This window comes from Dendropsophus ebraccatus, chromosome 3 (assembly GCF_027789765.1).
Source record: "Dendropsophus ebraccatus isolate aDenEbr1 chromosome 3, aDenEbr1.pat, whole genome shotgun sequence".
In the NCBI taxonomy this organism is placed as follows: Eukaryota; Metazoa; Chordata; class Amphibia; order Anura; family Hylidae; genus Dendropsophus; species Dendropsophus ebraccatus.
The window spans coordinates 23,706,162-23,730,691 of record NC_091456.1 but is presented as its reverse complement, the minus strand read 5'-3'; the positions used below and the strand labels follow the sequence as shown (position 1 = coordinate 23,730,691).

General features: G+C 41.6%; 1 protein-coding gene across 1 annotated transcript in view; it reads right to left on the bottom strand.

Annotated features, from left to right (window-relative positions):
* The window catches only part of LOC138786409 (uncharacterized), a 45,921-nt gene that overhangs the window by 9,422 nt on the left and 11,969 nt on the right, over positions 1 to 24,530 (bottom strand). The window contains exons 12-22 of the mRNA XM_069963400.1: positions 24,052 to 24,215; positions 20,864 to 20,882; positions 11,045 to 11,143; positions 10,518 to 10,678; positions 8,531 to 8,655; positions 6,991 to 7,120; positions 5,771 to 5,919; positions 4,106 to 4,293; positions 2,199 to 2,309; positions 700 to 801; positions 525 to 600 (exon numbers count right to left, since the gene is read on the bottom strand). Coding sequence (XP_069819501.1) covers positions 525 to 600; positions 700 to 801; positions 2,199 to 2,309; positions 4,106 to 4,293; positions 5,771 to 5,919; positions 6,991 to 7,120; positions 8,531 to 8,655; positions 10,518 to 10,678; positions 11,045 to 11,143; positions 20,864 to 20,882; positions 24,052 to 24,215 — 1,324 coding nt within the window. The remainder of the gene's footprint in view (positions 1 to 524; positions 601 to 699; positions 802 to 2,198; positions 2,310 to 4,105; positions 4,294 to 5,770; positions 5,920 to 6,990; positions 7,121 to 8,530; positions 8,656 to 10,517; positions 10,679 to 11,044; positions 11,144 to 20,863; positions 20,883 to 24,051; positions 24,216 to 24,530) is intronic.

Genomic DNA, 24,530 nt, shown 5'->3' with positions numbered 1-24,530 from the left:
ACATGTCAGTGAATTGCGGCCGCAGAAAGACCTGTCAGTTCACGCAATGAAGCGAGCGGCTCCGGCTTGCTTCATTGTGTGCTATAAGAGTTCTGATGCGGGAGCGCGCTGATGCGCCCGCATCTGAACACTGCGGCCGGAAAGATCATCCGGCCAGTAACTGCTGGGATGATCTTTGCAGAGACAGGCCGTTCCGTGACCCGGCCGGGTCACAGAACGTCCGTTCTCTTACGTAATGTGAACATAGCCTTAACAAAGAGAAGCGCTTTGTTGCGCTAGGCCATCGGCTTATCGGACTGCTGCACTTGGACTCCACTCCAGGGGCCTGGAAAATCAGGATGCAGACCTGGGAAACTTTCTAGGCACCTGGAGGCACGTTCATCCTCAGCGCCCCGTGTGTTGTAGGGAGATGTCCGCAGGTTAGAACTTGCTAATGGTTTCCCTTTAAATATTTTGTGCACTTGCCAGACAATATATGGGAGCAATCGAACAATACTTCACATTTGACACAAGAGCCCAAATACCTGGCCCCATGCCGAAAAAGAAGATGAACAAGAAGATGAACACAGCACTGCAGTATGGGATCCAATAAGTCCAGCCCTGAAGGGAAGAGGAAATAGACATCATGGAAGTGTAGTCCGTTAGGATGATGGAGGGGGAGCAGTTTATACAGATAAACATAAAGATATATTTTCTTGCCTGAAGTGATAGAGTAACCGTGAGACCACCTAACATAGTCGCCATGAGCCCATAGCTCCCGAGCAGAATGACTTTTCTTCCATATCGCTCTGTCATCACACTCTGCAAATAGGAAATCAAATACCATTTACTGAATAGTGGGAAGATATTTCTGCATAGAAGATTGACTTAAGTGTTCCTACAATTCCTTGTGCTGGCCCTTAGTGACCGCCGTATCGCCTTTTTTACGGCGGTCACTTCAGGGCTTTATTTTGTCCCTGTTGGCTTTTTATGGTGGGGACAGAATAAATGGTGCCGGCGCAGGAATGGCGGTATTGCAGGAGATCAGCAGTCAGCATGACAGCCGGTCTCCTGCTGCAACTACCCGGAGCAGTAATTTACTGCACTGGGTAGTTTTAACCTGTTATATGCCTCTGTCAAGTCATGAAAGCGGCATGTAACGGGTTCCAGTCAGGTGCGGTACTATACTCACCTGATAGGGAGTCCCACGGCGAGGTCCGGGCCTCCGATCGTCACCATGGCTATCCTAGAAGCTTTCAGAAAGCCCCCGGGACAGCCAGGGTGAAGCCTCTACACAGCCATACGAAAGACAGGACTGAGTAGATTGCCTGTCAGCTTGTTGCTGACATAGGCAATACACTGCACTACAGTAGTAGTGCAGTGTATTGTAGCAGTGATCAAAAGATTACTGCTTAGTATACACTAGTGTACAGTAATGTACACTAGTGTAAAAGTGAAAAAAAAAAGTTTGCACCAAAACGTAACGAGCCAATCTATAAAACCATTTTATTAATTATATCCGCACGACACACGCTGTAGAAGAAAAATAGAAAAAAAGCGGCAGAACTGGTGTATTTCATCAATCCACTTCCGAAAATACGTCTTTAAAGAGATCAAAATGTCACATACATGTAATACTTGGTATCAAGAAAAACTACACATCTTCCCGCAAAAAATTAGCCCAAAGCCAGCTCTGTCGTGGGAAAGATAAGAACGCTATGGATCTTGCAATGTGGCGACAGTTTTTATCCTTTTTTTTTTTTCAGGAACATAGTTTCTATCGTGCCAAAGTGGTTAAAAAAAACACTATGCAAATTTGGTATCGACATAACCGTAGAAACCCAGAGAATACAATAATTATGATATTTTTACCATATGCTGAATAGCGTATTTTTGATATTTAAAAAAGAAGGAAAAAATAATTATCATTTTTCCAATTTTTCATGATATTTTGATGTTTTTTAACAAAAAACACACAAGATAGTGACCAAATTTTGCCCCTAATATAAAGTACAATATGTCATGAAAAAACTATCTCAGAATCGCCAGCATACATTCATGTATCACGACACTATAACTGCATAAAGTGAGACAGGTCAGATTTTGAAAATTTAGCTTGGTCATGAAAGCCCAAACTAGCTGCAGCACTAAGGGGTTAAACTAATTAGATTTTATAGTAAATACAAAAACAGTGAATAAATTCTTATCTAAATACTTACACATAGCAAGACAGCCGTAAGCTCAAAACTTCCTATGCCTAGTGATATATAGGGAATTTTCTCGGGCGGCAAACCAGCGGTGAGAAAAACACTGTTTGCGTAATAAAAAATCTGAAACAAAAAAGAAGAAAAAAATTAATTAACACAATGACACCGTAAGTTACATTGACATCAGCCAATCAGCATGGAGATTTTACCGAATTTCATCTGTATTACTGAAGTGTAGTCTAGTAGCGCCTCTATACAACAGAATATAGAACTTCATGTAATGCTCTGCTCTTTACTAGAGATGAGCGAACCGTGTTCGGGTTTGAGTCCATCCGAACCCGAACGTTCGGCATTTAATTAGTGGCGGCTGCTGAACTTGGATAAAGCTCTAAGGTTGTCTGGAATACATGGATACAGCCAATGACTATATCCATGTTTTCCACATAACCTTAGGGCTTTATCCAACTTCAGCAGCCCCGCTAATCAAATACCAAAAGTTCGGGTTCGGATGGACTCGAGCATGCTCCAGGTGCGCTCATCTCTACTCTTTACCTGTGTCAGGATGAGCTGCAAAGATGAAGATGGGTCCAATGGCAGATCCCGTGTGAACAAAGGCCTCATTCACAAGTTCAGTAATTTTTCAGGACTGTATATTATGTCAATAGTGCATCCGCAAAATTTTTGCAGCTGTCCCATTCATGTGACATAACCCCATTTAAAGAAATGAAAATAATTTTCAGTTGCATATATTTCTGCCAAAAATGTGTATGTTGGCATAATAACATTTTTTATATTTTTCTGGGCAATGGGCTTATTGAAAATAAAAAATAACTGATACTTACATACCCTGATCCCCCACAGCTCCCATTCCAGATGTTTCTAGTAGAGATGAGCGAACCTTGAGCATGCTCGAGTCAATCCAAACACAAACGTTCAGCATTTGATTAGCGGTGGCTGCTGAAGTTGGATAAAGCCCTAAGGCTATGTGGAAAACATGGATATAGTCATTGGCTGTATCTATGTTTTCCAGACAACCTTAGAGCTTTATTCAAGTTCAGCAGCCACCGCTAATCAAATACCGAACGTTCGGGATCGGATGGACTCGAACCCGAACCCGGTTCGCTCATCTCTAGTTTCTAGTCTTCTATTGCTGTCTCTTGCCTCCTGCCTTCATGACAAGTAAAATGCAAAAAAGAGCCCGTGGAGCCTTATTTAAGAGTCTCGAAACACAGGACTATCCAGATATCACTCTGGGAAGGACCCAGCCAAGGGGTGGCTCCTGTATGGAAGCCACCAAAACCACCATATTAACTGGCCCTATAAGTCAATGTAATGACAAGGGAAAAACCAAGGCCAGGTATCCATCCACAGACAGCTGTTTCGGGGTGTTGCCCCTCATCAGTGTAGAGCAGGATTCTAGCTAGGTGGAAGCAATGCCTAGTAGAGCCAGAAGAGAAACAGATCGCTGATCTCAGGGAGAACAGCCAAAGATAATAATATTGGCTGCCGATAAGTAGTCCAGGCAGGACCTGTCTGCACAGCCAATCACTGACTGAGATTAGACTATGCACTAAATCCCTGGAAGAGGAGCTGTGGGGATCAGGGTAGGTAAGTATCACTTGTCTTTTATATTAACAGGCCCATCACACTATAAAAAAAAAAATATTACGCTGGTTGCTCCTTTCTCGCAGTTTATTTTAGACTGTAATCAGTCCTTAAATATTAATCTTCCATAGAAATAGTCAGTTGTATACCAGTCATACAGAAGTTTTTTGTTTTTTTTTTGCATAAAAAATATCTACAGAACTTCACAGCTTTTTGAATGCTGATGGGGCTTAGCAGAAAGGAAACATGACCTCTTGTAACTACTGCTACTTTCTTAGTATATTTATGTTGAATATATAGAGAAATTACTTAACTGCATTGACGCCAGACATCTGAAGAGTAAATGTAATAACAATCACAATGTAGAGTTGCCACCGTAGAGATGGTTCTTTCACCAGCTCAATGATACTTATACTCTTATATTTCTTGCGCTTCTCCTGTTCTGCCAAAATTTCATTCAGTTCAGCTTGATGGTCTCCAGGTCCCCAAATCCTGTGCATAGCTAGAATACCAGTATAACCATTAGAGCCATATCAATGTATACACTTACCTAATATTGTCCTAAAATTAAAACTGATCCTTCAAGGCACAAACTCCACCCCTGAAGGTGTCCTATACCACTCCTGTAATGCCCCCGTCTACATCATAAAAAAAAGATAAAAAAAAGATATTTAAACATATACCAAGACCACCTTATTCCTTCACTCATGGTCCAGAGATGATGCTCTTGAGCCTATCCATAGGCACTTTCAGCAGCAGATTTAGGACGGGATGGGCAGCTACACAACCCCCAAAAAAGCAAGGTGCACTGTGTATTCACCTCTGCATCATAGCTGGCATTAAAGGGGTTCTCTGGTGGTGAAAAATTGTAAATATGTGGAGTATGGTCTCAGGCTGGTAACAAAAAGAGAGGAAAAAAACTGTTATACTCACCTGCCCCCAAACCCACACCAGTTCCATCCCACCACTCCTTGTTTCAGCTCAATGCACAGGAAATATCTGATTGGTCGATCACTGGCCATACTAGTGACCTGTCTGAAGGCCCTATTCAACGAAGCGATTATCGTTCAAAAACTCGCTCCTACGATCGCTCGTCAACAATAGTCGTTCCGTGTAATAGGTGTAAACGAGCAAACGACAAATGCGAAATCATATTGTCGTTCAAAATTCTGTTTCAGCATGTCAAAAAAAAAATCATTGGTCTTCGAGGTTCGTTAAAAGGTTAAAAAAAAATAAGGGGTGTTGTATGGTAATAATGAATAGTTGGCAAATTTCTATTCGTTCGTTTGAACAAATGAAACACGTCATCTTTCAAGTCGTTCGTAAAAAGCTTAAAAAAAAAGTAGGTGTGTAGTAAGCCAGTGACTGGATGAGCAGGCTTTTCCTGCTTATTGATTGAAAAGTGGGACCATGTACTATCAAGACATAGCATAGCCACTGCAGCATAAGTCTTTTTTTAAGCCAGCCTGAACCCATACCCCTCAACTTTGTAAGACTGGGCAAGCCTTTAAAGGGGTAGTGCGGCACTAAGAAATTATTCACAAAATAACACACATTACAAAGTTATACAACTTTGTAATGTATGTTATGTATGTAAAAGGCCCCCTTCCCCATGTTCCCCGCCCCCCGCCCGTGGACCCGGAAGTGTAGTGCATCATACATACCTGATTTGTGTCGTCCCCGTCCGCCGTCATCTGACAGTGATGTAATCTTCCGGAGGCCGGCTGACCCGCTCCTGCCGTCCCTCATGCCGGCCCCCCATCTGCCGTGTCATAACTGTGCTCAGCCGCGATTGGCTGAGCATAACTGTGCTCAGCCAATCGCGGCTGAGCATAGGTATGACGCGGCAGATGGGGGACGGCAGGAGCGGGTCAGCCGGCCTCCCAAAGATTACATCACTGTCAGATGACGGCAGACGGGCAAGGGGATATTTATATATCACTGACCTATTCCACAGCACTTTACATCACTCAAATCACCTTTTATACAGCGCTCCTGGTCTTTCTTCACTAACATCAGATATGGAGGCGTCTCAGGATAAAAGTTCATTACTATCAATTGCAGCAGTTCTGTAAAACCACATAGTGATAGCATCAAGGGCCACAAGGTTTCTGTCCCCAGCACTTCACTGAAAGGAAATAATAAGAGAAACGTGAAATAAAAATGGTAGTAAAGTAAAAAGGAAGTTAAACAGTAATGGTAGAAAATACATTTTGGGGGGATTTATGAAAGCTATGCCAGAGGCAGATTTGCCCCTTTTCCCTGGCGTACGCCTCCCGTACACCCCGCTCGCCCGATGGGTGGGCTGGCAGAGCTTGGGGGGCGTGATGAGGTAGGGAGGAGGCATGGCTTCCTCCTACGCCTCATTTATCATGATTTACGCCTGTTCGCAAGTGTAAATCATGACACAAATCTACACCTGCTGGAAGATTTGGTATGCCAGGCGCTTTGTAAATCCCCCCCCCCCCCCCCTTATGTTGTTGCTTTAAGGAAGAGCTGACTAGAGGAAAGCTCTTCAGTAAATAATAATCATATGCTATAGAAGAATAATAGTAATATAGGCAACAACAGTAAAAAGCAGAAATGTGAGTCTGATAAATAAATACATAGTTAGTATTAGCACCGGATAGCGTTGCATGATTGATTCGGTTGGGTTCACACTTTACTGTTTTTGCAGTCGGTTTAACATATCCATTTTTAATGGTTACTTTTAACATACAAAAAAAAAGCTAGGCCAATCATGTTTTTGTGTACACTAAAAAAAAAACAAAAAAAAAAACATCTGTTTTTTTATGTTGATGAAAGTCAGTGGAAAATGTATAGCATACAATTGTATCCGTTTTCTCATCCATTTTCCCCCCCCCATAAAACATTTACATTAAACAGACTGCAAAAACGCAGTGTGAACCCAGCCTAACTTGGCACACAACATAATATGGGAATGAGACACGGACACGTTGGTATCCTGTCAAATGGGATGCCGAGGTATCTGTGCTTGTAAGGGCAAGGGCTTCATTCATACCAATGAGGTAAAGCTAGTGAGTACGTTTGGGTCATTTTAAAAATGTGTATACAAGTTTTGGTTCAGACTGAAAATCGTGGTTTGCAATAAGTACAGGCTTTAGCGAAGGGTGTAGCCAATAGCAACACCCGTGGTGGGATACCACACTTTTACATGATATTTGCGGCTGGCTCTTACCTGAGTCCAACAATCTGACCAAAGAGCTTGCCTGTAGTAACGAAGATTGGGCCTGTAGTGTTAGTGAAGCCTCGCAACTTAGTGGGAGAGATTTCTCCAAGATACTGAATATATATGTTAAGTGCCAAACCTGCCAAAAAAATAAAAAGCTGTTGTATCCGTAGGTTTAAGGGAAAAGAGGAAGGAATGAAGCTTGTACACCAACATAGAGGGAGGGTTCTTCTCTGTAAAGGCAGTGAGCCTATAAAACTCTCTGCAAGAGGGAATTGTCATTGTTCATTTTATTCATTTATTAGATTACTGGAAATGGGTTGTACAGCTGTACCTTGGTTTAAGGGTAACTTGGATTGAGAGCGTTTTGCAAAAAGAGCTCACGGTTTATCAAAATTGTAAGTTGGTGTAAGAGCATTGCTTTGGTTTAAGAGCTCCCTGTACTCGGTGGGAGGGGGAGTGGGGGAGGGGCATGGTCTGCATAGCGGGGTCTACAGCACTGTACTCTGACCCAGGAAGTCTCCCTCACCTTCCAAATCATGGCAGATCCACTTCAGGCTGGGGCTTGCATCAGGGGACAGGATTGTGAAAGTATTCTCTTCATAGCTGTAACCCCTCTTTCCCCGGACAGAGAGTGCCGCATGTATGTGCCCACATCTGGCCTGCTCTTTCCTTCATGCTTCCTGCAGTCTCTGTCAGCCCTTGTGTTTCCTTTCCTCTCTATTCCTGCTAAAATGTGCCTGCACTTACACTCAGCTACACAAACTGCTGCTATAATCCACCTGCACTTACACTCACCCAGTCACACTGCTGTATAGAAAAGTTTCTGTCACTGTCCTCCTGCACAGCTCTGCGATTCTCACTTCCTGATTGGTCCATGCTGAACATCCTCCCCCCTTCCCCATTGTGATCATGTGACAACACAGACCTCTAACAGCAGCCCTGCTTCTCTTTTCTAGCCTGTTGTACTACAATACTGCATTATGGGGATCTGCAGTTCCATTCTGTATCTACAAACTGTTGCTGTTTTTTTTTATTCTTTAGCACTTACTATACATAATACACCACATGCTGATTGCTATACTGTACAGTAACTTATAATATGACATATCCAGCTTTCTAAATGCTTGTTTTACCTGTTATTCAGAATCATTCAATCAAAAAATCATTATTTTTGGGGTGTGGAACCATTTGTCTGCATTTCAATGATTCCTTATGGGAAAATTTGCTTTGGTTTAAGAGTGATTTGGATTACAAGCACAGTCTTTTTATACACCACTGTATATATTTATACAATTATACTTAAGTAGACAAAATTTGCTAACTGATGAGAATTATAAGGACACTTAAAGGAGAAGTCCTGCGCATTATAAAATACTGCACCTATCAGGGGCAGGGTGGAAATTTATTACAAGTACTAACTTACCTCTCCCCTTACCCCTGCCGGCTGCAGGATTTTATAATCCCCCTGACTTCTCCTTTAATAACTGTCATGATGACCTATGATTTGTTAATCGACAGGGGTTGAACTACTATCACTAACATATACCTAATGTGAATCCATAGAGAAACCGTCCTACAATAATCATTTCAAATGATCCCCCAATCTTGCTGAGCCCAAGGCACAGAGATGCTGTTATACCCAAAAGGTCGGTGAATATGTGACACCGTCTCCTAAAGAGAAAGAAAGAGGATCTTGTTAGGCATCTCACACAGTTTTCCATGTAAGAGGACAGAACTTCAGTATGAAAAGTATCAATCAGTATAAGGCTATGTTCACACGGCGTATCAGACCGGCCGTTCCGTGACACCGGCCGTGACCCCTGTGCCCGTCCGGCCGCGGAGCTCTGATGCGGGCACACTGTGTGCACTGCCCGCTCGCTTCACTGTGTGCACTGACAGGTCTTTCTGCGGCCGGAATTCACTGAATTTCGGCCGCAGAAAACTGACCTGTCAGTTTTTTCCGGCGCCGCATGGGATCCCGGCCGGAGCGTATACAATGTGTGTACGCTCCGGCTGGGATCCCATTGCACATACGGCGTAGTTTTACGTAGTGTGAACATAGCCTAAAGTTAGAAATGCGTGTACTTAATATATATTACAATACTATGGGATACTTTGATACTCTGACAGTGTAAACTTAAAGTAGACTGTCACTAGCTATCACTATTTTTTAGCTCCACTGCTTGCTGTCAATGAATGCACATCAATAATTATAGCAATTTTGACAGCAACCAAGAAGTGAGGGTGGGAGATTCAAAGCTCTGCTCCTGTGCTGTCAATCACAGTGCAGGGTGCCAACAACAGACATCAGAGACATAGACAGAGAGGCACATTAGGTAATTAATGCGATTTTTCTGTGAATTTGCCGAAATTGTGGTAAAAATTATGAATATGATTAGTTCAGGAGATTACTGTGTGTCTCTGTGATGTCTGTTTCTGTCTCCCTGCATTGTGATTGACACGATAGGAACAGAGCTGTGAATCTCCTACCCTCACTTCCTGGTTACTGTCAAAATTGCTATAACTATATTGACATGCTTTCATTGACAACGAGGAGTGGAGCTTTACATAGTGACACCTATAAGTCAGTGTTATAACTTTGAACTTCAGACAGAAAACAACATTTTTTAATGACGTGAATGACAAATATGCTAGATATTGATGCCTCTGTTAGAATATGCAAAGTTGTTTTTAATGGCAGTGCCCATTTAAACAGTCTAGTTTATAGTTTAAGTTTACAAAAATGGTAGATGATAAGCCACACCTCCCTTGTAGAGAATGGCACAAAAGTGTTTAAAGTGTGTCCAACCGGCCGCACAAGAAAAACTGGCATGTCATTGAACGCATTCAATGAATAGCGGACGCACAGACATGTCAGTTCACACAATGGTGAGTGCAGCTCCGGCCGCACTCTCCATTGTGTGCAATGGTGAATTGGTTCAACAATTCAACAGAAATGAAGATCATCCGTCCTTTACTTCAGTACTTGCCGAGATGATCTTGACTTAGGGCCCTATTCCACCGGACCATTATCGTTCAGATTATCGTTAAATCGTTCAAATCTAAACAATAGTCGTTCGGTTGAAATACGGTCGGTTGATTAACGTCCGAACGAGAAATCGTTAATTGCTTTATAAGACCTGGACCTATTTTTATCGTTGCTCGTTCGCAAAACGTTCGCATTGAATAAGATGTCATTCGGTCGTTCGCAGTCGTTTCAGGTCTTTCGCAATAGCGGTCGTTTGAGATCGTTAATAGTTAACGATTATGCGAACGATAATCGTCCGGTGGAATAGGGCCCTAACACTAGCCATTCTTTGACACGGCCAGGTCACAGAACGGCTGGTGTCATATGATGTGAGAACCTGGCCAAAAACTACATTAACATTATTCAACACGGACCTAAAAAGTTATGGAAGGGAGGAGATTAAAAGGTTTTTTTTAATGTAGTAGATAAAGATTTTTATGAGTTGTAAGAAAACCCACTTTGCAGACTTTTACCATGGCTTGTAGTTTAGAATAAAAGTACTCACTTTCCAAACCTTCTGCTCATGCATCCAGACACCAATGATCCCAGCAATCCACCAATACTATACACTGAAATGGCTGTAGACCAAAGCAGGGTGACTGTTTCTTGGGGTATAGCTGATCCATACCTTCTTATCCAGGTCTGGTTCATAAAGCCTTTGACAAACTGCAGAGGACATGAATTGAGGTGTTGTGGCAAAGCACTGGCCAGAGAAAAGAGAAGATTGTACATAATTCACTGATGGTGTATACCTAGTTATAATTTTCCTGAGAGTCGTGCCCATGTCCAATGCATTGGAAACTTTTACAGTTAACAGTCGTGCTCCATAGACTTACATAGGCAATAGACTGATCATGTGACCTAGATCTATTCTCACGATCGGTACGGGTGTGAACACTCAGACCCGGACCGATCAAAACTTTTGACATGTCTTTTTGATGTCTCTATGATGTCTCGTTTTTTTCAAAACGATGGTGACACTAACTATAATTTTACTTGGTTGAAAAATGAAAGACGGAAAGTTTTGCTTACCAAAGATGATGAGCTGATCACTGATACATGGTAACCCAATGGCAAACCATTACCAAGACCTAGCACAATAATCAGAGGAAGAATTCTCCAGTGTTGAACCTAATATAATACAAAGACTTGATTAGAATTTAACATGTAAAACTTAAAGGACAAGACAAGCTTTAAAATATAACACTGGCTTAAATAACACACTTAATACCTCTCCAATATGACAAATGGGGTAACAACCAGAAAATAAAAGTGCATGGGGGCATGCATCTGCTAAAAGATATAATGAGATGAAACTTTGCCAGTAAATGACCACAAACTTATGCAGTAGGACGTAATTACTTTAATAGGTTTTTCTATTTAAATGGTTATTGATTATCTCATTTTAAGAAATTGATGTAGCTGTTAACTCCCGCCAAAATTCGAATTTTTTTTCTTGGTTCACTCCTGCGCACATCCCGCTGTACAAGTATAGCAATAGTCTGGGTGTCCAGTGTGAAGACTAGAGATGATCGAGTCGGTCCGAACCCGAACTTTCGGCATTTGATTAGCGGTGGCTGCTGAACTTCGATAAAGCCCTAAGGCTATGTGGAAATCATGGATATAGTCATTGGCTGTATCCATGTTTTCCAGACAACCTTAGAGCTTTATCCAAGTTCAGCAGCCCCGGCTAATCAAATGCCGATCGTTCGGGTTCGGATGGACTCTAACCCAAACCCGGTTCGCGCATCTCTAGTGAAGACCACAGCTGGTCACATTGGATACCTTGTCTGGATTCTGCAGTAATACAGGGGGAGTAAAAAAAAAAAACTCAGGACACCCTTTAATTTTAGAAACAAAAGAGACAATTACATATCTAAAGACCCCAGCAAGTAATGGGTAAGGAGGCCTAACTTTTAGTCTATGTCCGCAACATGAAAGCTGTTCAATTGGATCCAGGGCAAGTTTTTTTCCCATGGGAAGGTGGTCATGTACCAGATCAAAGAATTGCCTCAATCAGATTTGCAATATCTCTTGCCACTCAAAAGTTGTCAATGCCTGTCCATAACAATTGGATCCATCACCTTCAGCTCTGTGTTCAGCACCAGGGACAACATGTTAAACACGGCAAATAGCTGTGCGTCTCCGGGAAGATTTCTAGTTTTTGTTGATAACTTTTGAACCACGAGTGATTTCAGGTAATCGATTTTGGAGACATTCTGGTCTCCTTTGATGCTACATGACTACCTTTCCATTGGAGGCTTTCAAGACATTGGCCATATTCTAGACATAGCCTAAAAGATAGGACCCTCGCCCATTACTTGCTTGGGTATTCAAATACATAATTTAAACTTTTGTTTCTGAAATGAAAGGTTTCCTGAGACTTTTGCCTCACCCTGTTGTACTCCTGTTCTTTACCTGTGCGTTTTTGCAATTTTTTTTGCGTTTTTTTTTTTCATCCGTTTAAAAAAAAAAAAAGATGAAAAAAGAGGGTGCAATGGTGTGCATTTGTTTTCATTCGTTTTTCCATTGACTTCCATTGTAAAAATTGGATCAAAACTATTCCTTTTTTTTATCTTACACAGAAACATAGTCAACCTCATTTTTGGATCCGTTTAAAAACTGGATCCGTTTTGATCCGTCTTTTTTTTTTATAACGGAAGTCAATAAAAAAAAATGGATCAAAACGGATGCACACAAATGCATCCATTTTTTCATCTGTTTTTTGAAAGAAAAAAAAAAACGGATTGCAAAAACAGTGTGAACCCAGTCTAAGCCTTAGGCTGGGTTCACACTACGTTTTTGCAATACGTTTTTTCATCCCTTTTTTTAAAAAAAAAAACGGATTAAAAAACGCATGCAATTGTGTGCATCTGGTTTGATCCGTTTTTCCATTGACTTCCATTATTTAAAAAAATGGATGTTTTTGTTTTTTTTAACGTACACAAAAAAACGTAGTTGACCTCATTTTTGTGTCCGTTAAAAAAAAACAAATCCGTTTTTCTTTTTTTTTTATAATGGAAAAATAGATAAAAAAAGATGCACACAAATGCATCAGTTTTTTTTTTTCAAAGAAACGGATTGCAAAAACAGTGTGAACCCAGCGTTACTGTTTTGCCCATCCTCAGCTTTGTACCTGTAGTCAATCTTTTATTTGAAAATCAGTGTTAGGCTCCGTGCACACAGAGCAAAAGCGGCAGAATTGTCCGCCGCGGAATGCCGCCAGCCTCCCTGACATAATGACACGCGAGAGAGGAGCCATGCGAGCCTCCCATAGAGTGTCATTATGACAAGGAGGCTGGCGGCATTCCGCGGCGGACAATTCTGCCGCTTTTACTTTTGTGTGCACGGAGCAAACAATCCACATATTTACATTAAACTGAAAACAAACAAACAAGCAAAGCATAAATATTGATGACTGTATAGGTAATATTATTCAATATGAAATGTAATATCCGACATCACCCAGCACTGATCTCTAAGATCCTCTCTATACTGATGTATCATATCTGTTTGGTCTCCTGTATCATGTACAGGTCCACATTTTCCTCAGACAGTTGCCGGTATACTGCCTGACGTCTGGCTCTGTTCTTCACACTGTTCACATTAAGGCTATGTTTCCACGCTGTACAAACAATGACCATTCCACCGCACATGACCATTGTTTAACACTACCTACGGCCAGAATTTGTGGTTATGATTTGTTTGTACAGCGTGTGATCCTCAGGCACACACTGTCACCTCAGTTTGTACCTGTAGTCCTAGCCCAAGAAATATTTAGTATATATTACACACTGTAACATATATGACTATAAGGAGATGCACTTACCAGGTTTGCGAGGAACCCAGCCATGTCTTTGATGATGAGATGAGCAACGATTCTATCACTTTACTGAAATTACCTTTACACCTAGGACTCAGAAAACTACGCATAAGGTTATCATTGTTTGATTTGGATTCATGAACGGTTATCTAGAGCCAGATACGTGACCAACGACAATATTGTTCTGCAAAGCAGCCTGAGATATCATTATCCTGAGAACATAAATATGGATGTATTCTATATATTGCTATGTTCACACACCATCAAAACGAAAGACATTTTTATAGGACAGCCGCAGTGTTGGACTGGGGTATCTGGGGCCCACCAGAGGAAACGATCCTGGGGACCCACCAATGAAGGACCAGTGAGGAACAACATGTCAGTCAGTGTTAGTGCAGGTTCTAAAGCTGCGGGCCCACCGAATAATCCTCCGGTTATCTGGTGGGCCAGTCCGATACTGGATAGCCATCATTTAACGGCAAATAATCTCCTTCATTTTATAACACTGCCTGTTATTCGTATAACAATGTCCGTTTTATTTATAAGAAGGCCCATTATTCGTATAGTAATTTCCGTTATTCCATAACAATGTCCGTTATTCTTATAATAATGGCTGTTATTTACAGTTAAATGGCGGCTATCAGATATAAAAGGCCAACATTTCAAAAGTGTGTGAACATAGCCTTAAAGTATACCTGTCATGACATATATAAAGAAAAACCTTATGTTTGCCTTATGTATGCTCCCGGTTTTGATTTTAGCATCACTGCTCAGAAGTGCACAGGGGTTGTGTACAGGGATGTGGACGGCTGCTGGCCAATCAGCATTCATCTATATTGGTAAATCAAAGTCTGTATACTGGCACTCCACCCTTAGGCTATGTTCACACTACGTAAAAGTATGGCCGTTGTTGCCATCGGCAACAACGGCTGTACTTTGTACGGGTGAACAATGCCTATTGTTCTATGGGATCCCGGCTGGAGCGTATATACATCGTATACGCTCTGGCCGGGATCCTGCACGGGGCCGCAAGTAACTGACATGTCAGTTTTCTGCGGCCGCAATTCAATGAATTGCAGCCGTAGGAAACCCTGTCAGTTCACACAGTGAAGCGAGCGGCTCATTGTGTGCTTATGGGAGGTTCTGATGCAAGCGCGCGCTGATGCGCCCGCATCAGAACCCTGCGGCCGAAAGGTCGCAGACTCGGCCAGGGTCACGGAATGGCCGGTCTCTCACGACGTGTGAACATAGCCTCAATCCTCGTACCGTGGTGTTCATAGATAAAACAGTATCAAGTTGTAGGAAAATTCTCGGCACTCACGTCTTGCTGCGATCATGTATTTATTTCATACTAATAATCGACGCAGCGTCCATTATTCAATTACGGAGGTTATTTGCATGAATTCCCTTTATTATAATTACAATGACTTTGCATTATTTCATAAGCTCTGACATTTTTTGTAGATCTTCCAGCAAACAAAACATTTTAGTTCTAGTTATCAGATTCTAAAGTTTGGACCCTGATATGTGTTGTCACAGTTCAGCTTCTGATGTTGTATGTCATTCTGTTCAGCTTCTCTGTCCTTAGTTTATACTACTTCTGGATAGGGCAGAATAAACCTACTGACAGTCACTTTAAAATCTTATATTGATTGAAAAGTAAAGATGAAGTAAAATAGTGAGTCATATAATTCAGCCTCATGTTCCTCTTTGCAGTGGGATATGACCTAACCCCTTAAGGACACAGTGGAGAAACTGGTGGACACGGCCAATTTTCATTTTTTCCCCCCTTTGCTACTTGTTCTTTCACAGAGCCAAATTTGTGTTGTTTTTTTTGCTGGAACAATTGTATGATGTAACTCAAAAAAGCATTATTTACATGTATTAGGTAAAATTTAAAAAAGGAAAAAAAAATGCAATTTCAATCATTTTGGGGAATTTCCATTTATAATGCAATGTAAATGCAATGTTTTAGAACAGTAAAAAAATTTTTTTTTACAAAATATTTATAATGCCTTATTGTGATGCTTGAGGCAGACTCTTGTATCAGTTCGCCATTCAAACAAATGGGAGGTGAGGAGAAGGCCTCCAGCTGACGTGATCAGTGACAGGTACCAATCCTGTCACTGACACACTTAAATGCCACAATGGCTATGCACTATTGCTACATAGTACTATAGTAGAAGCCAGTGTCAGACTGGGGTATTTGGGGTGTATCAGTGAGAAAAGACACGTCAGTCAATGTTATTGCAGGTTCTGAGCTGGGGGCCCATTGGAGGATCCTCTGATGGGCCAGTCCGACACTGGTAGAAGTGTGGTGTACGCTCGACCGCTTAATTGCTAGATGGTAACGTGTGACGCCCCTTCTATGGTGGTTGGTCGGAATATAGCTTAGCCAGATGTTAGGTTGTCGTGATGCCAGTGCCGTTTGGGCACACAGGTATGGTGGCACACCTGCTTTTATTTTAAAGGAGCTGGCTATATCCTTTCCCCTGTGGCCAGTGACCTGCTGGGATGTGCGGGGGTCCCTTGGGTGCTTATCACAGTGGTCCGGAGTGGAGTTATGACCCACCCGGACTATTGGTACCGCCACCCACAGAAATGGGAGATGACCCAAGGAGGATGCAAGGGCTGTGTAGGTTCTTGGTGAATAACCACTGAGTCCAGTTAAAATAAATAAACTCTTCTTTACTGTAGGAAGGCTCAATACAGTGATATATATTACGATCTTGACTTGATAATATCTTTAGTAACTCGAACTGTGCTGGGAAGTTGTGAGAGAGAGATACAGTCGTGTCGAGCGAGTTGCGAGCTGAGAGGTAGTAGAAATTCAGAGAGGTAGAGAGGAGGATGTTGACAGAGTCCCAACCCAATGTAGAAGTGTGCTCTGCCAGAACTTTAGAAGTAGAATAAGTAGAATACTTGAGAATAGAGAGAATACTTGTGCCCGTGTTTTGACTCTTTGGTCTTTGCACCACCTATTGCCTACCAGCATCGGGCGACCCATCCTAGAGGGTGACACAAGCCCCAGACCTTGTTACCTAGGTTGAGCAGAGTGGTCAGAGTTGTCTGATGGCACCTGTGTTGCGAGATAGAGCAAAGTTGCTAGAAGCCTACGTACTCTATCTGGATCAGTTCCTCAGTTGTAGGATAACTTCCTGCTCTGTTAGTCTGGTTCTTGGCATGGGTTGGGGTGATCCCTGACTTGTCCTCTCTAAGAGTGCGTTCAGCACTGCATAGTATTTGGTAGTGCTGCTTTTAAGAGAAGAGTGCTAAGGTGTCTCATGTGCATCTGTTCACTACAGAGACCAGAGTAAGACTGTCCACAGGGGACCTGGCAGGAGCCAGGGCCCTTCTTGGCTACTACAGGGACCTTTCTGGCTTGTGTCCTTCCTCTACAAAAGCCAGGGTAAGACTCTCTAAGGTGTGGCTACACTTCCTCTACCCATTGTGCTGTGAGTGGGTGAGAAGAGAGTGCAAGAGAAACAGAAGGATAGAGATAGGAGGAAAAGAGAAAGAACTCCCATTGGTGCACAGATCCTAAAACAATAACCCTTTAGTTACATTCAGCCGTACAACACCTAGGTACATAATACACATAACAGCAACATCTAGTGGCAAAACTTGGATACTACTTCATTACCACTTCTACTTTAGAGTACAGACTTTTGCGTAGGGTGTAAAGACTAGAAACATCCGTGGTGGGACACCACAGAAGCATTCTGTGAATGTATGGCACCAGTCCTCAAAACCCAGACAGCCATGCTGCACATGTACAGCATATATCTCCAAGGGATTAAATGAGTTGGCTAGGATTTATCTTTTGTAATTTATCCTTTGTCTTTTTTAGGACTAAGGGCCCAGTTACATGGCTTGACCGCACAGTATATAGAAACAATGATTATATAGATTTGGCTCTAGGGTGGGTTGCATGAACAAGCCCTGGATTGTCTACTTCATGGGGAGCGGTGCAGCCAATTGCCAATGATTTGTTGAGAGGTCAAAAAATCTGTTTGTTTTTTCAATGGCTGATTGTCAGCCCTATTACAAAAGGTGATATTAGCCTGCAACCATGTAACATACAGTATGTACAAGCCCTTGTCAAGAATTATGGAATCACTACTTAGGCTTCCCTAAGACACGTTTTTTTTTGTGTTAAAATATGCCACAAAAATGCCACCAGTCTTTACTGTTTTTTGCCATTTGTTTCCAGGAGTTTTTCTGCCGTTTTCTCATTTTAGTGTAAATTAGTATAGGCATTTTTATCCCTTGCGTTTTTTTTATTACAAGTAATTAGATTTTTTTTCATCCTGTGATTCCACAATTTCTCTGAATGTGTTATGAAAAAAAAAAAAACACTGGGAAAAAAAATTGCAATATGCATATAGACATGGCGTTTGTTCTGGTATCTTTGTCCCCCTAATGGGAGGAAAATGCCAACGTTTCTGCAATAAAACACTCAAATGTCTAGTCTACTGCAATTTCATAAAACTGAATGAAAAAGAGCAAAACTTCCCTAGAAAAAATCCAAACCAAAAAACATCCCATTGACTCTCAGCCAACCTCTGCAGTGTTTTTAGGCAATGCACCAATTTTGGTGTTTTTATTGCCTTTTTTAATCCGGAAAAACCCTGGAGTCTGGTTCAAGCCTTACGGATGTTTATTTAGCTTTTCTTACTTCATTGCAAATACAAAAATCGCATATAGCACCTAGCAACATCTGCTTAAAGGGGTTATCCAGCGCTACAAAAACATGGCCACTTTTCCCCCTACTGTTGTCTCCAGTTCAGGTGCAGTTTGCAATTAAGCTCCATTTACTTCAATGGAACTGAGTTTAAAAACCCCACCCAAACTGGAGACAACAGTAGGGGGAAAGTGGCCATGTTTTTGTAGCGCTGGATAACCCCTTTAATAGCCGGCTTCATTAAACACTCCTCAAACACATGAAAATAAATTCACTTACTTGCTGGCAAATGTGCTGTCAGATCAAGTTGATGAAAATATGTTATCGCCGAATGTTGAGGAACAAAAAATTCTGAATTTTTAATAAACACACACAAAAAACTGTACTTTGTTGTTATCCCATAGGCTTTTATGATATCCTGAATACATTGAGACATGAAATTATTAAAGGGGTATCCCCCTGTCATTAACTTATTTCTTATCCAAAGAGTGCGTTTACACAGAAAGATTTATCTGACAGATTTTGGAAGCCAAAGCAAGGAATAGATTTAAAAAGAGGATAGATCCCAGTCTTTTCTTTATGACCTGATCCCTTTTTATAGTCTGCTCTTGGTTTTGGCTTCAAAGATCTGTCAGATAAATCTGTCTGTGTAAACGCATCATTAGGATAGAGGATAACAAGCTGATTGGTGGAATGAATAGAGCACACCGCTTATACAGCCTGCACTACATTCATTCTCTATGGGGCCAGTGAACATTTTTGAGCACTGTCCTTGAGTGTTTCCTGTGTTTCTCAATAGTTTGAGCCACAACCTACCAGAAATGTCGCAAAAACACAATTTATTTTGACACAAAATAAATCTGATGAAAATGTCCTTACCTTAGGGGACAGCATTGCAAAACAAAAAGAAATGTGCTTGAGATGGTAAGCCAAAACAAATGTGTATTTTACTTCCTACCCGGAGAATAAATTAACACTGTGCTTCATAAGAACCTGCGCCCTGGAGATTACACTGCTAAATTACAAGAGTTTTGAATGGGAAATATACGCTTGACTAAGGGTCCTATAAGACGAAGTTATTTTTAATGATTAACGAGACTATCGTTTATCGTTAACCTGAAACCTGAAATCATTACCATATTACACAAAAGAATAGTTGTTAGGGTGTATTTACACAAAGAGATTTTTGACAGATTTTTGAAGCCAAAGCCAGGAACAGACTATAAACAGAGAACAGGTAAAGACTGAGATTTCTCCTCGTTTCAAATCCATTCCTGGCTTTGGCTTCAAATATGTCAGATAAATCTCTCTGTGTAAGGGTCCATTTACACAGAAAGATTATCTGACAGATTATCTGTCAAAGATTTGAAGCCAAAGCCAGGAATGGATTTGAAAAGAGGAAAAATCTCAGTCTTTCTTTTATAACCTGATCTCTGTTTATAGTCGGTTTCTGGCTTTGGCTTCAAATCTGTCAGATAATCTTTCTGTGTAAATGGACCCTAAACACACCATTATTATGTGTTTACACAGAGAGATTTATCTGACAGAATTTGGAAGCCAAAGTCAGGAATGGATTTGAAAATTGGAGAAATGTGAGTCTTTCCATTATGACCTGTTGTCTGTTTATAGTCTGTTCCTGGCTTTGGCTTTAAAAAAATTGTCAGATAAATCTCTCTGTGTAAATGCACCATTAGTTACGATTGTTACAATAGTTAATAGTTAAATTTAAAGTATATAATGATTTTCTGCACGATAAATGTCCCAAGTAATAGGCCTCTAAGACTAGTGAACCAACAACAAGCTCTCTAATTGGTCAGTTAATTCCTGTTCACAATATGAACGGCACCCTAGTTGATGACAGTTGTTAAAGAATGTAATTTAGTTTGATAAATCTGTCACACTAAAAGACTGTCTAGTTTTTTGGTGCAAAGTTTACACCATCTATTATTTGGCTTGAAGTCCGCTAGAATTTTCAGCCAGATTCCAGTGCTTTTTTTTTTTTTTTGGTGCAAAATAGACCATGCCCCATTTTTGCATAAACCCTCCTCTTTTTTTGTACCAGGTGGAAAAGTGTCTAAAATGCATAATTAATTGTGGAGAAAAGTCCTGTGCGCCACTTTTTTAGCCAAAATTCTGGCAGGAACACATTAGTAAATCTGGGCCAGTCTGGACTAAAAAATAAGTTTGTGACACAAACGCAAAAAAACGCAAAAAAAGTTTGTGCATTCTGTGAAAAATAAATGGATTTTGTGCATCTGTGCCCACCAGTGCCCACAACTCTCCCACACAAACAGTGATCCCCCCTCCACCCCCTAATGCTGGATAGGTGCTCCTAATAGCTTACCGGGCAGAAGATTTCACAGCTAAAAGCACAGGAATTGCGCAGAGGATGAATGTAAGAGACATACCTTCATCCTCAGCACCTTGTGGCCACTAGGGAGCTATCCTGTGGATAGTTCCCCTCTAATGATACAACCAAATTCTATGTCAATCTGGTGCCAACTTTCTAAAAGAGGCATTGACAATTCATTAAAGGATGGAGCATTATAATGGACTATCATTATGATCCTGAATAATTACTGTCAGCACAGGATGTGTCATTCGGCCAGAGAAAGGTTGGGGAGGACACAGACTGTGAGCCCCAAACTTGCCCCTGTCAGCTATCCCTGGCTACTTGCATTAGACAACCCTAAGCGGCTGCGAGCAACTGGGGACAGTCTGTAGCCTGTGACCAAGGTGCAAAACATAAAATGAAGACAAGACGAACAAACAAGAAAGGGGTAGTCGTACAGGCTGGTGTCAAACCAAACTGATAATGCAGTACAAAAGCACAATCCAAAAGAAACGTAAAAACAGAGTAACAGTGAAACAGAATATAAGGAAACAAGGGTTCACTTAGCACGCTTAAAAAAGACTAATAGCCAGCATACAGAACAGGGCAATAATACACTTTATAGGGGGACCCGCTCCAGGATGTGATTGGACTGGACCATTGAGCATCCACCAGAATACCTGCTGATGATGAGACCCAACTTGCAAGGAAACTTGCCCATCAAACCTTTCTGTACGCAAATGGAGTCAAAATGCTGGTTCTGGATATGGTGGAGAGAAAACTGTATCCCTAAGGACTGACTACAAAGTTCCAGCCCTCTGGGGACAGAGGACTGGATTTAGCTTTGCAGAGATTAGTTCTCGCCCAGAAAGATGGATCTGAAAACACTTCACATTGCAGTTGTCCATAGTAGTGCCATGTGACCAGAATGGTTATTTCCTATTTAGCGACTACTAGGTGTGGCAAATACTCAACAATTTTAAGATTCTCCCCAACCTTGGCTTGGTATAATGAACAACAGTCCCCCAGTGACTTCCTATAATGCACACACAAGACCCAGTGACTTGGTATAATGAACAACAGTTACCCAGTTACTGGGTATACTGGACAATGGCTTCACTGCTCCCACAGAAACCCCCCCGCAATCCACTCTCCTTACCTCTCTGTCCCTATCTATCTGTATTTCTCTCTCTGCTCTAACTGCCTGCTGCAACCTGCTCTCCGCTATACACAGCCGACTGGCCGCTTCCAGGATGCCAATCACCTTATATAGGGGGGGTTGCTGACATCACAGTAGGGTTTGCAGCTGATTGGACGGGCACAAGAGATTATGGATAATCCCCTGCTCCCGCCAAAAGACAGTTCTTTAAGCCGCCATGTTTAGCAAATTTGCAAAGCGAATCTGGTGAAACCGTGAAGCACTACGGAGCAAATTTAATGCCCAATTCACTGCAAATTGGAATTCGTCAGATTCGCAATGCTCATCTCTACATTTAGGTCATTGATTTTTTTTTCAAAGGGGCTTGTTCAGAATCTATTAAATACAACTGACCCACATACAGCCTGAGAACCTCCCGGTGATAATACAAGGACCTGCTTGATGCAATAGCTTCTTTTCTGATGAAACATTCCCTTTATTTAATTAATCATTTACCAATAATGTTTTTCAATGTGACAAATTCCAAATGGCAGCAATACTGGGCTGATACAAAGTCCAGGCCTATAAGGCTGACCCCTCCAGCTGAGTGCTAGTCATCTAGTTCTCAAATTAGTGTGTTTATTATCCTAAATAATTACTAACATGCCAGTAACATGGCTCTTACCCAATACCGAAATATAATATATATCTCATGTGTGCACAATGATATCTGTAGCTGCAGTTAGTGAGCTATACGCACACTCTCCTAGAGACACATGCCCCCAGTCACAGTGCTGGATACTCTTTAGGTGTCCTTATCTGTATTATTTGAATTCCCTGACCTACAGAACACCAGGTGCCACCTTTATTTAGTTCCCTGCAGAAATTACCTAGCCAATCATCACTGGCTTTAGGGGTCTTGTAGGGGCGTAGCTAGGATTCATAAGGGCCCGATAGCAAAAAACTGTATGGGGCCCCATGAACCCCCTGTACACTCCACCAACCCGCCCCCCCCCCCCCAAGCGTACAGTACACATACATACTCATCCAGCCCAGCTGGCCGGGGGGGGGGGGTTGGGCTGGTGGGGGACGGGTCAATAGCTGTCTGGAGACGGGAGGCTGGTTGCGGGCCAGCGGCTGTCCAGTGGGGGGTTGGCAGTCCCATGAAGGCAAATCACGCTTTGCCAGGGCGGGTCCCCACTGCACGGGCCCCGTAGCAGCTGTGTGGTCTGCCTCTATGGTAGCTACGTCAGTGGTCTTGTGGCATCTACTGCTGAGACCAGTAATTTACTACAGGGTATTTAGGCATATCATCTCTACATAGAAGGTGGAGGATGGAGGAGCCGCAACACTGGATGCGTAAAACAGGTGAGGATGCCATCTTTTTTTTTTATTTTCCAACGATAACTGACTGTATTTTTAAAAAAATATTTCAGAAAATCCCTTTAAGGGGTCATGGTGGCATAATTATTCAGATAAAAAAATTAGGGCTATAATGATGACCGTCTTTGTGGATGACTGTCATTTAAAAAAATATCTGAAGAATGCATTTTTCCATTAAAAAGATATATCAAAAGTTTTGATCAGTGGGGTTATGGGGGTTTAGACCATCACTGGTCACTGGATAGAGTCCAGTGAGATGGAGATCAGAGCAAGCTGGGGAGTGAAGCGCTCAACCATGCACTTCTCCTGACTCCATCTAAAGATGAGTGTCTGTACAACCAGACCCCAACTGATCAAAACTTTGGACATGTCACTGTTAAATGATTGTTTGGCCAACAATTATTGAAGGTGGATATCCACTTTTACATGTTTATAAAGTTAAAAGAGCCCAACAGTCCAATGGAGAAAAATTACTATTTTGGTGGTATTGGACTTTTTCCTTTTGGTATGGCTCTGTTCCATGTCAAAAGTTTTTATTTCCTAATGACAAGGGCACTATAAAAAAAATTTTCTCCCTATGCAAGTGGTATGGTCTTTAGGTTAAACAATAAATATTTACACACATTAATAAATTTATTTACACATTGTCTTCAAGCTTTAAAATCGGGTAGAAGTAAGCTCCTCCTCCTTGTCTTTTATAGCTCCAAAATTCAGCTTATTAAAGGATTCCAGGATCTCCATGATACTCTTGTCCTTGGTCTCTGGCAGGATACAGAAGGAATATATAGCCATAGAGATGCAGTAAACCAAGAAGAAAATGAAGCAGAATGTCCCCAGTGCTTCCTGTTAAAAACAGAATACAGTGATGTAACTTCTAGTGTAGTTGGATCTCCACATATATATTATCCGTTCATATGATTTAATTGTTAGGCTATTCTATGACTACAATCACTGAGATGAGCAGTGCAACATTTGAATAAATATGCAGTGTCCCAGAATAGAGTTTCTCCTCTTGTTGTTTTTCTCAAAAGTGTATTCTTATATCTGAGTCAGTCAGTATTTTATTGCCTCTGTTCTGAAAACTGTATATTGTGTCACCCCTCTCAGTATTCAGGTCTGCTATTTCATTTATTTCTCATGCATATTCAGTTATCAGTG